We start from the raw sequence: 18893 nt of genomic DNA, 5'->3' as shown, positions 1-18893 counted from the left end.
AGAATTTTGGTTATCTTTTGAACTTTGGTTATGTTCATGGCCTCTGAATTTTGGTTTTAGTTATGTTCATGGCCTCTGAATGGTTATGTTTGTGGCCTCTGATCTTTGATCTTTGATCTGGTTTTTTTTTTCTATTTTTTCAGTTTTTTTTAAATCCGTAGATACCCGCAGAGATATGGATATCTGGCGGATATGAGTTCCCGTTACCCGTCACAGATATGGGGCGGGGACGGGGAGGCTTTTTGGGTCACGGGGCGGGGGGCGGGGGCCATGTTCCCGTCCCCATGGAGGCCCATTGCCATTCTTATTTCTATTACATATAATATAACTGATTTAACCCTTTTAAAAAGCATTTTACATTTTTTTAAGACGTTAAAAGGTGTTTCTAAAAATTTGGTATTCGAAATTTTGTTCTAAAATGAACTTTTTTTTTTAAACAAAGAAGGCTCAACACACTAAAGTGGAGCAACAAACGAAAGGAAGAAAAAATACAAACAGATCAATACACGGTCATCTCTGGCCTTACCATCAACAACCAAAAAGATCATTACCAGTTCACTCCTTGTAGCTTAAAAACATCCTTCCTTGTATGTCTTCAACACATGCTTCTCTTTTGTTGAATATTTTTGCATTCCGTTCCAACCAAAGATTTCAAATAATTGCAAAAAATCCAACCAGCAACCTCTTTTTCTCTGTCTTTCTATTATGCAAATTAGTCCAATTCTCAAACAATCCTTTTATAATTTATGGGATGGCCTATAGTCTATCAAAACGTCTTAACTAATTGTATCACACATGCCACAAAAATTCACATAAAAAAAACAAATAATAAATACCTTTCAATTTTTTATTGCACAAGACACAAAAATGATCATTCTGATAAATAACACCTAATCTACTCAATCTCTCTTTAATATTCTCACTAGCATATATCCGCGACATTTAAGTCCCAATACGTGAAAAGCTTTTATGTTTTTATTTCATAGCAAAAGAAATCAAAGATTGATTCAAATCCCCTTTTCGCGTACTTCTTACATTTTCAATATTTTTTAAGAAGTCTTTTCTAAATACTCAAAGACAAAGAATTAGGGATTCTTGTGTCTCTTGTCTCCATTACTCGCTCACCTAATAGCTAACTATCTCATTTAACATAGCACTTCTCTTGTCCTCTTCACACAAGATCTTAGTCTAGGGCAATTGTATGATCCAACACCACCACAGCCTATATCGCCTCCTGCACCCACAAATTGCGTATAAAACATGGAAGTTTTTATAGTGGAGAAAGTATATTATGGTTCTTGAAAGATCATGATTTCTTTTTAAATTTTAAAATAATTGGGGTCAATTTGAGATATAGTAAATAATTCACATAAACAAATCAATATTTATCTAATATTACGTATATCACCTAAAATAAAAAACATAACGTAAATCACCCTAATCACATTTTTATGTAAATCGAAACGGATATACTAAATTTAGTTCTCTATATAAATCGAAATAATTTGGTTCGATTTATACATATTTACATGTTGTCATAGTAAATCTAATCAGACTGTTTTGATTTATACATACATGCATGCTGCCCTAGTAAATATAATCAGCCTGTTTAGATTTACTATAGTATGCATGTATGCATAAATCGAAACAGTCTGATTATATTTACGTTTTGATTTTTAATTTATAATTTGAAAAAAATAATTAACATATTATATCAATAAAATTATCATAATTTATGAAATTAAGTATAAAAATTATCCCTTTAAAATATTGATACACTATTTATACACATACATTATAAAATAAATATTTTTATTTATGAATATAGGTAATTTGTAGTATATTTATTAATTTTTATTTTTTTACATATTCCATTTACCGTGTAAACAAATTAAGATTGTTGATATTTCGTTTACACGATAAACGAGATAAGATACGATTTTATTTGACATTATCTTGTTTGCAAACGAGATAATAGAATTTTAAAAAAATATACATAACAAAATAAATTCATAGTTATTTTATTTATATGGTAAACGAGATATATGAAGTTATAAATATACGGTAAACGAGATATATGAAGTTATAAATATAAAATTATCATTTTTGAACATAATAAATAATATTAATAATTTAATTTAGACCAATTTAAAAAATAAAAATTGATATATTTTCTTATTATTTAGATTAACTTTAATTAAATTATATCTTATCTATATTTTAAATTTTAAATTAATGACTTTTTCATATTTATTTGTACTGAATTATTTAAAATAGAGGGTTTCAAATAACAGTAGAGATAGACTGTATTAATATTTTAAGGAAATAATTTTTATATTTAATTTCATAAATTATGATAATTTTGTTGATATAATATGTTAATTATTTTTTTTAAATTACAAATTAAAAATCGAAACGTAAATCTAATCAAACTGTTTTGATTTATGCATGCATGCATACTATCCTAGTAAATCTAAACAGACAGATTAGATTTACTAAAACAGCATGAATGTATACATAAATTGAAATAACCTGATTAGATTTACTATCACAACATGCAAATATGTATAAATCGAACCATACTGTTTCAATTTATATAAAAAACTAAATCTAGTCTATCTATCTCGATTTGCATAGAAATATAATTGGGGTGATTCACGTTACATTTTTTATTTTGGCTGATATATGTAATATTAGATGAATGTTGGTTTATTTATGTGAATTACCCTAGTAATTATGTACCGGTGTATTTGGCAACCACGTTAGAGAGAGAGAGAGGATAGAAGTGATGTTTAGCAACTTTTATTCTCAAAACGCAAAATTGATTTTGTATTCTAAAAGCCTGTTCACTTTGAAGCAAAAATTTATAGCTTCTGCGTTCACTCAATGTATGTTTAGATTTATTGCTAGTCATTATTGATTTTCTCCATAATTTTTTTTATCACTTTCAATACTTTTTTTTCATATTTTAATTTTTTTATTAAATTTTTTATTGTAATTTTATTATAATATAAATTATTAATTTTATTAAAAAAAATAAAATAAATAAAAAATTGATCATATATAACAATAAAATCCTAAGTAATAATTATCATCCAAAATAATACTAAATAAAAAAATACTAAAAATATTAAAATAATTATTCTAATTTGTGTGTATTATTTATTATTATAATTTTTTATAATATGTATTATTGTTCTTATTAAAAATAATAAATTAAATAAAAACTTAATAATAAATAATAATAAAATATAACTAATAAAAAGTTAGAATCTAAAATAACAATAAAAATAAGATTATCAAGAATACTTAAAAAAGTATTAAAATGTGTTATTTTATATGTTATTTTTAATATAAAAAATACTTAAAAATTGTTAATTTTTATATGTTATTTTTTATTTTAAAAATAAATATTAATTTATATTATAATAGTAAAAAATTATAATATACTAAAATAGAATATTATAAAAAATATTATATAAAAAAATATTAAAAGAAATATAAAAAAATTAAATATACCTAAAAAATATTATAATTTAATATTATAATTTTTTAGTAATTAATTAATTTTTTATCTAAAAGTAATTTTAACTAATATTATTCAAATAATATTTATGTTATTAAAATTAATTTTAATATAAAATTGTCAAACATAAATTACGTTAACATAAATTTATTTTTATCCGAAACAATTTTACAAAATCACTTTCATTCAAATTTTAGTTTTATAAATGTAAATCCAAACACACACGTATTAACCTTTGTTTTTTAATGACGTGGCAATAAAATTGAAACACTAAGCCAACTTAATGTTAACGCCCAGAGAAAACATTGAAACTAACGGAATTTGATAGAGAGAGAATGAGAAACAAAGTCGAGCGTTTCGGTGTGTTTGGGACCCGTTTAAAAGGAAAAATTACGTTTACATTTCTTGAAAGCTTCAACTTTTGATTTGACAAATTTTTTTCTCATGAACGCAGAAGTGATTTTGCTGCCAAAACCACGTTTACAAGAAGCAACTATTTGTAGCTTCTGCGTTTTCTTAACTGACTTTTAGCTATAAATACTAACAATTTATTTATTTTTTACTAACTTTATCCTTTGTATATGTTATTGTATTAATTATAAAATTATTGTTATTTCCATTTATATGAATTATATTTTCTATTATTTATTATTTTTATTTTTTTCAACTATTTATTTGATATTATACACTTTTATAACTGTGATTTTTGTGTATTATGTTTGTTATTATCTTTTTTATAATATAATTTATTAATTCTATTAGGTAAAGTAAATTAAACAAAAAATTAATTGTAAATAATAATAATAATAAAAAATTATAACATACTAAAAAACGAGTACCAAAAATACTAAAAATATATTATATAAAAAGATTATCAAGAACTTTTAGATTTGTTTCAATCACTATAAAGTAAATATTTATTTTTTTTATTATTTTCAGTATTCTCTTTTATAACTGTAATTCTCGTATACTATGTTTTAGTGTAATTTTTTATAATATAGATTATGATTTCATTAAAAAAGATAAATTAAATAAAAAATTAATAATAGATAATAATAAAATCGGATTCCAAATTAATATTAATAATAAGATTATTGAGAGTTCTAAAACAAGAATACGATATAAAAAATACTAAAGTAACATTTAATACTTAAAAAATGTAATATATTTGACTAATATTCTTTTATATATATATAATTTATATTTTTTTATTTTTATTTAAAAATATATTTTATCTATTTTTATATGTTATTTTTATTTTAGTAAGTAAATATTAATTTTATTATAAACTTAACTAATAAGATGTATTTAAATATCTAAATTAAAATAATAAGATAATATAAAAAAAATTTTAAGTTGATGTCTATTTTAGTAATTTTTTAGCTAAAAGTAATTTTGAATGGTACAAGCCAAACAACATTTATTTTACTATAATCCATTTTGATACAAAAATTACCAAACATAAATCACTTTAACACAAACTTACTTTTGATCAAAATTAACTTTGCAAAATCAATTTTATACAAACTCCCGTTTGCAAACTGTAATCCAAACACACACTCAAAAGTCTCCAAATCACATCACTTTTCCAGCAATAATTACATTTCTTGTTAAAATTAAAAATTATTGTTGTAGTACATTTTCTTAAAATGATATTATTTTATACTATAATTTGTTTATTCAAATACGAGCGCTAGCTTTTTTTTATGTTATATGCACGAAACTTAATTGAATTGTAAGAGCAAAAAAAAAATATATTAAAAAAAATTATTTAATATTATTAATTACCTTAAAAATATAACTCAGATAAAAAAATAAAAAGAAATAGTAAACATTTTCATTGTTGAAATATTATTTATTATATTTAATAAAAATTATTATTTATTATATTTAATTTATCAAAACAAAATATTTAAACTTCATATTTCAATTTAAAATATTTTGATTAAATTATGGATAATTTATTATCCTAATTAATTTTATATTCAAAAGTATGTTTGTATCAAATAATAAAAATTTAATTTAAAATTTTTTTTAATTAAAATAATTCAGTTATTTATATATTTTTAAAATAAATTTTAACACAGGTTCAGAAACAAAATTTTATGTATATGTTTAACTATGTATTGTATAAAAAATATTTTTTTATTACTAGTTCTAATAATAAAAAATATATTTTAAATCAATACATTTATCAATTTACTTTAGAAATTTATATGCAATATAATAGAATAAAAGTTTAAAAAATTAAACAATGAAAATTACTAAATTAATAGAAGTAAAATTTGTAATCAACAACCATAAAAAAGATAAATAATAAAATTAAAAGATATATAATATTATGGAGAACTATATAAAAAAAATATAGAGCTTATAATTGATCTTTTGATGTTCAGAAGATGATCATTCTTTTGCATACACGTACAGTTCGTCATCTGTTCACCCTAAATTCGAACAAATTAAATTTTAAATTAGATTTTATTCTTTAAATCCTTGTGTTAATGCTTTAATTTTTAAACAGGATATTTTTAAAGAAGAATTTAGATTCTCTAATTTTTAAAGAAGAATTTAGATTCTCTAAATTTTAAATTTTACTTTAAAGAATAAAGTGTGATATCTCATCATTTATTTTATAGGTGACACTAAGAAAAAATATGAAAGAAAAAATATTTAAGGGTAAAAAATTACACTTTATTCTGTCAAGTAAAAATTCAAAATTTAGAAAATTTAAATTATTAAAAAACTAATTATATTTTAGAAGACTAATTATTCTTTAAATCCTTGTGTTAGTGCTTTAATTTTTGATGGAGCGGCCTCCTCTTCTCATTAGCTAATTAACAATGAGTTGAGAACTAAACCAAAAAAAAAAAAAAAAAAACAATGAGTTGAGAAAATACAACAAAAAATATGAACAAAGAATGGACTCCCATACTATATACTGGGCTTCAATATATAAGACCTCTTCAACCCATCTAAAATTTTCAGTAAAAAAAAAAAAAAAAACTACTTCACAGTTTGCTAACGACGTCTCTTGTACACCTGCAACATTACATATATCCTTTACTTAATTACATGGCTCAATAACAAATTATACTTAATTACATGGCTCAATAACAAATTATAAAAACTCAAGAGGTCAAAGTTTTAAAAATCACCCACATGTCCGGCAATAACCACAATCACATACTTAAAATCTTGGAAACAGATCCTCTAAAAACTAGTTTTCACTTTTTCTACAATAGACGATTCCATAAAACATATAGCACAAGCACGTAAATACATAAAGCACAACAAAACAATATAATTAGTGGTGGAGCTTCTCATAGACAATAAGAGCTATCCCCTTTCCAAAACTTTTTATAAAAGAATTACTATATTTATTTAAAGAGTATAGTTAGCTTAGTTAGTTAAAATTTTATACTGACAATTTAATAGCTTGTCTTCAATTCTCCCTTCTTCCATTCATTTCAATTTTTTTTTTTCAAATTTAATGCGCTTGGGCATTTGGCTTCCTTTGAATATAATACACACCTAAACAATTAAAATAAATACATACCATATATACTTGTCCTAATAGCCATGAGCTCATATGTCAATATCGTCACCAAAATAAACATTATCTATCACTGCATTCATATGAAAAAATGTTTTTTCTAACTCTAAAGTAAGCATTATGTGTCTTTATTTTTAGAGTAAAATGATAATTAGATATTCAGAAATTTTAATCTCAAATTAATTAGTTCTTGAAAAAAATATCAATTAAGTCCTTCATGATAATAAATAGTGGACATGTATGTCCTTCTATCAATGTATAGTGCAAAACAAAACAAAATTATCTATGTATTTCATTATCTATATTTCATTGTTGCTATGTAAGTATGGAAATAATATAGTTTTGGACAGTGAAATATTTATTATCTTTGAATTTCTAACTTTTTGTATAACATTTATTAACTATTCTCTATTTATCATGAATCTTATCAAAAGTTGTTATCTGCATGACTGCATAACGATATTTCATAAATAAACACGTCATAGTACGTAATAATACATATAAGAAAAAGTATGAGGAACCAATACCCTTATTGTACAATACATATAATGGGGGTTTAATTGAAATTAAAATTAAATTATGGGTAGTTAATTAATTTTGATTTCTTTCTAATTTGAAATTTAAAACAAATTAAGATTACCGTCAGTTATAGAATGAAAATAACGGCCTCCCACTCTGAAGACGGCGTGACCTCCATGCTCTCGATTTCTTTGAGAATCTCGCCACTTCAGCCCTGCCACGATCACCGACTGCGTCTGCGTTTGTTCCCACTGCCCTCTCATCCGCACAGTCCACTGCGCAGCACTGCGTTCTGTTCGTCTATAGGATAATTGCGCCGACACAGAAACCCGGACCTCCAGCAAGGACAGTGCGTAGCTGGTGTGCCTTCTTTCCGATGTCGAAGTCGCAAGACAAATGTGTTTCAAGTGTGCATCCTCCTTCATGCACACCACCGAGCCGAAGTTCCTTTATCGATTGCGATATGGTTGAATCGCTTGGTTGTGTTCCATCTGCCATTGCAGAGAATTTATCTAATCAACAGGAAAACGTATCCGGCGATGTGGTCGTCGACGGTGAGAAGTCGAACAAGGTGATCAACTTACGATAAAAAAAAACATTGATAATGGATGGTTATTTTTCAAATAATTTAGATTTTAAATCGCAATGTAAATGGGGTGTTTATTTTTATAATTAATGCAGTATCCATATGTGATCGATGAGTTGTTATGCAACTAAATTTGTGATTGTTTTATATTGAATGGTATGATTATATGTATGGAGAATTTGCATAAATTAATTAATCATTTCATGATTGTAGGACTGTTTTTAAATGGTATGGTATCCTTATATGCAAGAAGCATATTTTATGCGTATATGTGTATATGATTATATGCTTCCTGCATATTATATGGCATACTTATATGCTAACCATCCTATTATATTCTTATTTGTCATGCAGATAGGCTTATATGCTTATATGAATGATGAAATTGCATAAATTAATTAGTTGGTATGCTTATATAAATGAATTATAATGTATGGTATGCGTATATTCTTCCGATATGATAGTCATTGAATGAATTTAAAAAGCAACTATATGGTGATGTAGGCGCTGAAATTGAGGTCTAAATTAATGTGTATGGTAATTGTATTTACTGCATGGTAATCATGGAATGCTTAGATGCATGCGCTTAAATAATAGCTAAAATGGAATAAATAATTCTAATACCCATCATTGTCATTTCCATGCAGTTGTTGTTAAGCTAAAATGGGTAGGATGATTAACATGATTTCTAGCTGATGTTGTGTTTTTGTTGCTTGTTTTTGAGGTTTTATTTACATGATATTTAATAAGGATTTTTTTTCTTTCGATTATTGTGTTTCTTTCGAAATTGTAGGTCATGCAACTGTCAGATATTACTGAGGTTGGAAGTGAAGAGATGGAGCTTGGTGATGAGGTTTTGGACTCTAGTTTAATTTTGTGTAGTCATAATTCGCATGTTTGATTTGATCATTAATGGTAATTATTTTTTTGAAATTAATCTAAAATATAGTTACCAAATCACGGTTGCTTTCAAGAAGACGAGATACCAAGAGTTGGAATGCGCTTTGCGCAGTTACAGATGGCTCGTGACTTTTATGTTACATACGCAAAGAAAGTAGAATTTGCAACTAAGAAAAGGATGACAACATATGACATCACAAAGATGCCTGTTAACCAAGCTATCCACTGCAATCGCGACGGGTTTCGTGGGTCTCGTGTCAAAGCACCAACCCGGAAGAACATGATTTCAGCTGCTGGGTGCAAGGCAAGGATATATGTGAAGTTTGATAAGGACATGCAAGAGTGGATTTTGTTCAAGGTTGAGTTTAGGCACTCACACTCATGTTCAGCGAGAAAGGCAGTGCACTACCATGAGTATAGGCAGCTGACCATGCATGTGAAATACATGATCGAGGATAATGATGAGGCTGAGATTCGACCAAACAAGACATTCCTAACTTTGGCAAATGAGGCTGGGGGCCCATCTAACCTGGGATTCTCAAAAAAGGATTTAAGAAACTATATAACAGCAAGGCTCCGAACTAGCAATGTGAATGCGGATGTCAGGGAGATGATGAACTACTTCATGAGAATGAAGGACATCAATCCGAACTTCTTTTACGCGGTGAAGTTGGATGATGAGTGTAAATTTAGGAGTGCAGTATAGGTGGATACAAGGTGTAGGGCGTCGTATGAATACTATGGAAACGTCGTGTCAGTTGATAGCACCTACAGTACAAACATGTATGAAGTAGTTAAGTTGTTTTGTCCTTTATTTTTTTAATTCTATTCGATTGTGATTGTGATTTCTTATGTTTGGTTGTTTTTTCTAGTAGGCATGGATTACGGTTTGTGTCATTCGTCGAGGTCAACCACCATGGTAAGTCGACCCTCCTCGGTTGTACTTTGCTGGGGAATGAGGAAATCCCAACTTATGAGCGGATTTTCAGCCAATGGGTGAAATGCATGGAAAATGCTCCACAGCATATCATAACCGATCAATGTTGATCCATTTTCCATGCGATCAGAAATGCATTACGCGACACACGCCACCGGTGGTGCATCTGGCATATTACGAAGAAGTTATCGCAAAAGTTTGGGGGTTATTGCCGGTACAGAGATTTGTATGATGACCTTAATGATATTGTGTGGAACTCTCAGATTGAGGAGTCATTTGAGGATAACTGGTCTGAATTTATAGATGAGTACAACTTACATAACAACACATGGCTGTTAGGTCTGTTAGTGTACGATTACTTTACGTGCTTTAACTGACAATTATTTTGGTATCTGGATTTTCCTGATTTGTAGTAATAAGTTTGGTGTAAGGTTTCTTTGCTAAAATTGGCTTTCTTTATTTTCTGTAGACCTGTATGATGATCGACGCATGTGGGTCTCCATATACTTCAAGGGTGAATTTTGGGCTACTATGAGGAGTACACAAAGGAGTGAGAGCATGCACGCATTCTACGGTGGATTCTTACACAATAGGACTAGCTTAGTTCAATTTGTTCATGAATATGACAATGTGCTTGGAATCAAGGAGCAGAGCGAATTGGAGGATGATACTGCAGACTCGAGGGGGGTTATCCCTTGTGCAACGAGCTCGCTTATGGAGAGACAATTTCAGCAAGAGTACACTACCAGCATGTTTAGGGATGTTCAAACTGAGTTCATGAAGAAGGCTGATTACAGAGTCTCTGTAGTTGCCGAAGAGGGGGCATCAGTGTGCATGAAGGTGGAAGAGGAGAAATTAGTCAACAATACTATTCTCTGCGTTCCATACGATGTCCACTTTGACCGTTTCACACAGGAGGTTCGTTGTGAGTGTAATCTTTTCGAGAGTTTAGGTGTGTTATGTTGTCACTGTCTTGCAGTTTTTCATTCGTATAAAGTGTACAAAGTATCTACCTGTTATGTTCTCCCTCGATGGAGCAAGAAAAATAAAGCGCAAGCATACGTATGTCAAGAGTAGCAATGATATCAGTTGGTCGGATGAGAGTCATGTTGCATTCAAGGGACTGTGTGCACATTTCTACAATGTTGCTCAAGAGTTCGTCGGTGACCACGACAAAACAACATTGCTGCATGCTGCTCTAGAAGAAACAAGGGCCAAGTTGGCTGTGCACCGTGCCAAAAAGAGGTCCGAGAGTGTGGTGGAGACCCACACCAGTATTGGCTCACAGACTCTGAATGTTGTCGGTGTCGCTAACATCCAAGGCCCATCAAAAGTAAGCACAAAGGGTCGGCCAAAGAGTAAGAGGCTCGACGCTGCCCTGGAGAAGTCCTTCAAGAATTCTGCTCGGAGGAAAAACAAGAATGCATTCTCGGTATATGTTTGGATTAATCTCGACCTTGCATGTTTATTTGGTATAATACTATGCAAGAAGATAGCTGTTGGCTTTTGTTTTTTTTTGTGTTTAGCAGGTGGTTTGTCCGAACGCATCTCAAGATGTAAACCTTGGTGCTGTTGGTGGCCAAAATGTTCCTAAACAAGCCGGTGGTTTCATGTCTTTGTTAAACTCCTTCAACAAAAATTAGAATACGTTGGACAAGGTTGTGCTTGTGTTTATTTTTTCATCTCCGTGTTTATAGGGTTCAGATTGGTTTCAATTTATACGGTTCAGATTAGTTTTAATGTTTGTAGGCAGCTGTTGCAAAAGTCCATACGTGATTAATTTCCAGAACCCATTTTTCTTTAGTGAGAATGAACCACTTTACTTTATTAATTTCGTTTACACTAAATGCATAATGATTATAGTTGATGGTTATTATGTAATTTACGAGTTAGGTTAATAAATTTGTACTCGATTGCTCCATGCTATACTGAATAGTTTTTCAGTGCGTAGCTATTCATTCTAGATAGTGACTACATGGTTTTTAGTTTTCAAATAATTTAGATGTTCAATTCTGTATGTGATCGGATGTTCACTTTCACTTTGAGTATGGATGGTTATCCTTGGGTACTTGTATGTGCAACGATTGGTGGTTATATTTTAGTTAACTATCACGGTTTCACAAGGTTATTTTACACGGTCATGTGATATGTAGGTGGTCGTTTTAAAGGGTAATTATGTTGTTATTTTTTTCCAAGTTACACTGGATGTTTGTTATTGTAACCATTAGGATGTTTAGTTTTTCAGTATTTGTGGATGGTTATTTATCGCCTATTTCAACATATACTATATGTAGCGTGCATTCCAAAGGAATCACTACATCTTGTCTCAACACAAGTGATTCCCTATGTCATAACTTGACACATTCAACTCAAATCTAAAATACACAAGAGACACACATGTGATAACACATACCAAAATAAATGTTCGGTTTAATATGCGCAAAGATGGTTACTTTACTAAACAAGATGGATAAATCGAAGAATCTTAGCTGAGAATAAAATAAATCCTTTTAATGTAACCAAAAAATTTCTCCTAGAAACAAGTCCTTTTAATGTAACATAAATAAATCTCCGGGAATTTAAGCAGAAAGTAAAACAACTATAATATGGTAATTAAATTCACTGTAGCTAAATCTAAGTACGCTACTTCTTCCTCCGTTTGATCATCGCCCCCTTTGGTAATGCTTCCGCACGTTCAATTAATGACCTCGTGCTAGGTGCAGTGAATGGTGCTCTAACTTCCCTTTTCTTGTTTCGTGGTTGGTTGCGGCGAACAGGTTTAACCTTGTCCGTCAATAATGAAAGAACCTGGTGAACCAATGCATTGTGTGGCCCACAGACAATGTCCAGCATCAACTCCATCCTGTATGATCTGAGTGAATCCTGTAAATAGATTTACCAGGTGAGTTAGTAGTAGGAACTGTTATAGTGATATTTGTTCAAATTGATGCGTGATATATGCCCAAAAGTTTATTGTAGTCACCTCGTCCCATTCATCAAGAGCACGGCTTCGGTCCAACTTTCCATGAACTTAAAAACGCAGATGCCACAGTCAAAGCTACAGAAAAATAACATACTTTTGCAATCAGGATGACAAGAATTTTTAATATGGTATGCCTCATGATAGAAAGAAAACTAAAAAGCCTCAAAGCTGAGTTGTAATTTCATCTCACTTGTTCGGTTGCTTTGGAACCCTGGCATAAGAACGAGATGGGCTGTATGTAGTCCGAACGAATGCATGAATTGTAATTCTCGCCATGTCCTAAAACAGTCTCCCCTAGAAATCATGGAATGAAATAGTCGAACAACATGCTATTGAATTAGATACTATAGCTTTTATATTGTATAAAAGGAGTATAGTAGCTTACCACATATGCATCGAGTTTATCCTGTTCATCATCTTGTGGTGCAGAATGCAAACTGTCGATTATCACTAGGCTTCGCATTCACCTCAAATGCATATACCCACCAATGGCCCCTTTAACAATTAGGAATTAACCATTGCAGCAAATAGTACATAGGAATGAGTATGTCTCTTAAAAAAACACTAGTCAATTCCCTCGACCATGCAGAAACCAGAACATCCTCAAATCAGATGATAGTCACGATATAATTCTTAAATAAAGAAAAAAATACCGATCCGGATGACACAGGAAGCCTAAAGCAACTATTTACTAGGCCTAGGAGACCCACCCAACCCATTTCCAACAGCAAAGTATAGTACATTCAATCAACGTAATAAAATGGCAAACCCGAAGAGCAAAATATGCAAATAGAAACAACCATATCAATAGTGGGTAATAGTGATCATCCGTTCCAACATTTTACACGTTGTATAATATATCGGAAATTCAGAGTATTTAAAAAAGATTACAACTCACCCATTTTCTCTTTGCAGCTTCGAGTTTGTCAAAGAACCTAGTATCCTCACCAAAGCTTCGACCAAGACCCACATAAATTGGTCTTGCACCGTCAATAAATGATGCCAGATTATCATTCCGTGTGACTGATTCCTGCAAACCCACACATAGTAAGAATCCTTACAAAAGCTTACACATATTGTAATCAGTAGAGTGTAAATACCAATATGCCTGGACACACGCAATAGAAATATCGCTTGAATCTAGATGATTCGGTGTCGTTGAAGGAGTAGCACATCCATTGTATGACCTACACAATTTATTCAACAAGTGTAAACTAAACACCGATAGAAAGATGGGGAATTAAAACGCATGATTAAGTTCATATACTTACGCAGCTATTGACCTAACTGCGGGCTTTCAAGATCCATAAGTCCTTCCTTTGTAATACTATATATTTTCAACCTTCATAGGATGCCAAATTTTGCTCTTTGTTCAAGGACGAGTTAAGTATCCATGCTCTGATTTGTTTCTCCTTAGTCTCCCCCTTCTTTATATTTCTTAGACTTGGATGAATTGAATGTATCGGGGACGGGGTTGGAGTCTTTTCAAGATGAGTTAAACCGAGTGAAAAGCTAGGTCTCCCTGGACTCGGTGTATGGTAGCATGATTTGTTTGGCATTACCGTTTGCAGGGGCTGCATGCTTATGGCATTTATTTGCTGCCTCAGTTCAACATTATTCAGCACTTGCTCAAATTCAGGACACTATACGATCAAGATGTCAAATTCACTGCAAACAATTGCAATATGACATTAGCTATAATGACAAGTTATGCTTACCACGACGGCTAATCACAAGACGGGGTAAGAAAAATAAAGAAGAGAAAGATACAACAAGGTAAGCCACAAACAACTTACCTATCAAAATCATACTTGGTGAGCTGGACATGTGCCGCAGACGGCGTATGTGGAGATGCATCCTTGTGGTCAGGGTTTTATTTTTTAGCACCTTTATGATCACCCTTGACCACGGGCTCTACTTGATTTACATCTTGTGGTGGAGGCTGTTGTTGGAATGTACCAACATAACAAGAACCAGTCGCACACATACTAAGATGATGCATCAAAATACTAACACAATTAAATCATAAATTAGCTATCCAGTTTACATCATAACCATATTTGAGCATCTTAAATGCATTTGTTTACTTAACAAACACAAACCAAATGAAAACTGAAAGAGAAATAAAACACATAAAATGTATTCAAAGAAGCCTCCAACATAATAACTCCAACCTAGCATTCACGGACATTGAAATCAATTCTCCCAATTTTCCTATTTAAACATCATCTATCAAGACCAACCATCCGATTACATACTGAAGTAACCATCCAATTAAATAAGCCCAAAATCTATCATAAAGACTAACCATCCAATACCTTACTATAGTGACCATCCAAATGGCTTACGAAAATTATTAATGTACTAAGTGGAGCAGCACAGCCGTCAATTACAACCACACCAATCATCAATGTAAACTATTTTCACATAATGCATCAACTTGGCAGCCCCAAAAAGCAATTTTTTGATCCAAAAAAAGCCATCCGAATAAATAAATCATAAATTAGCTATCCAGTTCAGATCATAAGCCGATTTTAGCATCTTAAACGCATTTGTTTACTTAACAAACACAAACCAAATAAAAACTAAAAGAAAAATAAAACACATCAAATGTATTCAAAGAAGTCTTCAACATAATAACATGAACCTAGCATTCACGGTCACTGAAATCAATTCTCCCAATTTTTCTATATATACACATTATCTATCAAAACCAACCATCCGATTACCTACTGAAGTAAACATCCAATTAAATAACCGCAGGATCTATGATAAGGACCAACCATCCAATCACATAAGTAATGATCCAATTAAATAATCGCACGATCTATCATAATGAAAGCAGATCACCTCATCCGCATACTTATATCTTTGTTGAGACGTAGTCTTGCCGTGGGTAGGTGGCGCTTGGTCAGAGTCCTTACGGGGCCTTTTACACCTTGATTTTTCGTTTACTGCTTTACTACTAGATGCTTTTTTCTATTTTTTCCTCTTCCTTGCATTGTCAACGATGCAACCCTGTGTGTTCAATATGGGATAACAAACTTAGCAAAATATCAACGTGAACCTCCGACGGTATTTGTATTTAATTTGATTATAAAAATAAAATTATTAGAGATTGGACTTGTGAGATAACATTGTCGGCCTTCTTATCACGTTCATTAGCAGTGCATTCATCAATCCAGGGCTCGGGTGCTTGACATGCATGTAAAGGACCATGCTTTAAGCGCTGAAAGTACAAAACCTATACACAAGTATTTTAAATATTAGGATTTACACCATAAGGCGTACATGTTTTTGAAAATTAGGAAATTTATTTGTGATACCAGCAACACGAACATGCACCTGCCGCATGTTTCTCGGTTCTCGTCTCGGAATTTTCTTATTGCATCTCACAACCACTTTAATATCTGATACGACCAGTGGAATCTTCTTGGGTTCGAGACATCCAAAATCGGAGGGAGGTGCCATGGGAAAAGAGTTTGCTGGCTTGTGGGGCTAAGAAACATCTTCAAAACCACCAGGATAAAGTATCGTCTAAAGGTCATCCTCTGTTGCTCGATCTCCATTAGACAGGCAAAGACAAAGTCGTGTAGTTGTGTTGTAGTTTTCTTTTGGAACTCTCTCTTAATTGCCAAATGCGATGCATTTTTTTCTGTAGTTCTGGAATTGGGTCCCCTGCATTAACGAAACATTGTATAATAAACAGTCAGTGTCAACAAAGGAAAAACGAAAACCACGCACAGGAATGATGACATCTTACATAATTTTGACTAACCTCGAGAAGGTATGCCGAATACACTACCGATTAGTTCAGCGGTAACACAAAATGTCCCCTGCATCGACCCTGAGAGTGTTTGAGTCCACGTCATAAGCCCTAGCTAGTTGGAGCATGATACTCTGCTTCACATGCCATAGCGGTACCCGCCGCAGGAAATCAAATCCAATGGCCTCAATCTCAGCCAACTTAGCATGCTCATTATGTAGTTCCAAGTGGATAAACAAGTTGTTAATATAGCAAGGTGAGCATCGCGTCTCGATTAATTTCTGTTGAGCAAGAATTAGGATCAGAATGACATCACAAAATATAACCAAACATGTTCTTTTAATCATGTAAATAATGGGATACCTTTTTACCCATATGATTTTGTGTTCGGCCGGTGTGAAAATGGGTTGTTGGAGCACCGTGAAAATTTACTCACGCAGTAGCCCCCCCTAAATTCTAAGTTTTTAGCTCTAACAAAAGAATCAGGCAACCTGCAGCTAAATAATATCATTAATAGCATAATCTTATCTTTCATTCGATGTAACTTTAATTATTAGAGCTAGATGGCCGAAGAAGATAATACTGATGTATCGAAGCCGAAAAGAAATTATTGGCATTGAAGATTCTAGCTTATTTCTAATCTTTGATATGCTTTGGAAGATTTATCAAGATCAATCCTCCAAGTGTCCCTATAGTAACCATCTTTACTTAAGATAAAAAACTTATTCATGCAAACATAGCATCAACTATGAAGACCAACTATCCAACCACACACTGAAGTAAGGATCCAAATAAATAAGCGCAATATCTATTAGAAAGACCAACCATCCAATACCCTACTAAAGCGTCCATCCAAATGGCTTGCGAAAATTATTAATAAACCAAGAGAATCAGCACAGCCGTCAATTACAACCACACCAATAAAAAATGTAAACTATTTTCGCACAATGCATCAACTTGGCAGCCCCAGAAAGCAATTTTTTCATTCGGAAAAAGGCATGTGAATAAATAAATCATAAATTAGCTATCCAGTTCAGATATAAACCGATTTGAGCATCTTGAATAAAAATGTTTACTTAACAAATACAAACCAAATAAAAACTGAAAGAAAAATAAAACACATAAAATGTATTCAAAGAAGCCTTCAACATAATAACATCAAAATAGCATTCACGGTCATTGAAATCAATTCTCCCAATTTTTTTGTATTAGCATCATGTACTAAAACCAACCATCCAATTACATACTGAAGTACTCATGCATTTAAATAAGCCCAAGATCTATGATAAAGACCAACCATCAAATCACATAATAAAGCAGAATGTTTAGAAAGGATAAAATGCAAAAAAGACACAGTTAAGGTTACGTTTCTCTTTTGAGTACGAGATTCATTGATGACCCTAAGATGTTTTCTAATAGCCTGGAGAAAAGATGAAAGATACAAGAGTTAACCTGAATCTAAAAAGGCTTCAAATGAAAGAATGAATATAGAAAATAGAAAGTGGACATTGCGTTGTAAGTTCAGAGAAACCAAAATAAACAGAGTGAAAATGAATATCTAATGAACACTAGAGGAAAGGGATTTACCTTCTTGCAATTAAGGACAACTGTCTTGTCAAAAGTTTGAACTTGGGATAGTGAGATTTCTCTAGCTTCCTGAGGCACACAAAAAAAATAGTGAACATTGTGTACTTATCCTACTCTTATAGCTAGGACCATGAGTGAAAAATAATAAATAAAAACATAATCAAATTTGGTATGAACAAAAAAGCAGAACATAATTATGCACCTCAAGCCCCTCAACCGTTTCTTTATATCCAGATAGCAGATATTCCTTTGTTAGAGTTTCCTCAGGGCAATTTGGCGTCTGGGGGTGAAAATCTGGTGGTCCAAGCCTGAGAAGAAAATTATTTAATTTTAATTACACAACAATAATAACTGACAGAAAAATAAAACACATCAAATGTATTCAAAGAAGCATTCAACATAATAACATCAAGCTAGCATTCACGATCATTGGAATCAATTCTCCAAATTTTCCTGTATTAAAATCATGTATCAAAACCAACCATCTGACTATATACTGAAGTAACCATCCAAGTATATAAGCTCAAAATATTGAT

The 18893-nt window shown here is 31.3% G+C and overlaps 1 protein-coding gene across 1 annotated transcript; it reads left to right on the top strand.

The window, feature by feature from the left end:
• Positions 1 to 7974: 7974 nt before the first annotated feature.
• LOC130976028 (protein FAR-RED IMPAIRED RESPONSE 1-like) lies at positions 7975 to 11664 on the top strand. Its single transcript, XM_057900770.1, has 9 exons — positions 7975 to 8169; positions 8978 to 9037; positions 9134 to 9767; positions 9960 to 10003; positions 10152 to 10235; positions 10285 to 10360; positions 10491 to 10939; positions 11001 to 11453; positions 11551 to 11664. The coding sequence occupies exons 1-9, from the start codon at positions 7975 to 7977 to the stop codon at positions 11662 to 11664; spliced, it is 2109 nt and encodes a 702-aa protein (XP_057756753.1).
• Positions 11665 to 18893: the final 7229 nt, after the last annotated feature.

This window comes from Arachis stenosperma, chromosome 1 (assembly GCF_014773155.1).
Source record: "Arachis stenosperma cultivar V10309 chromosome 1, arast.V10309.gnm1.PFL2, whole genome shotgun sequence".
Lineage (NCBI taxonomy): Eukaryota > Viridiplantae > Streptophyta > Magnoliopsida > Fabales > Fabaceae > Arachis > Arachis stenosperma.
The sequence above is the reverse complement of the archived record's forward strand: the minus strand, read 5'-3'. Positions and strand labels throughout refer to the sequence as shown.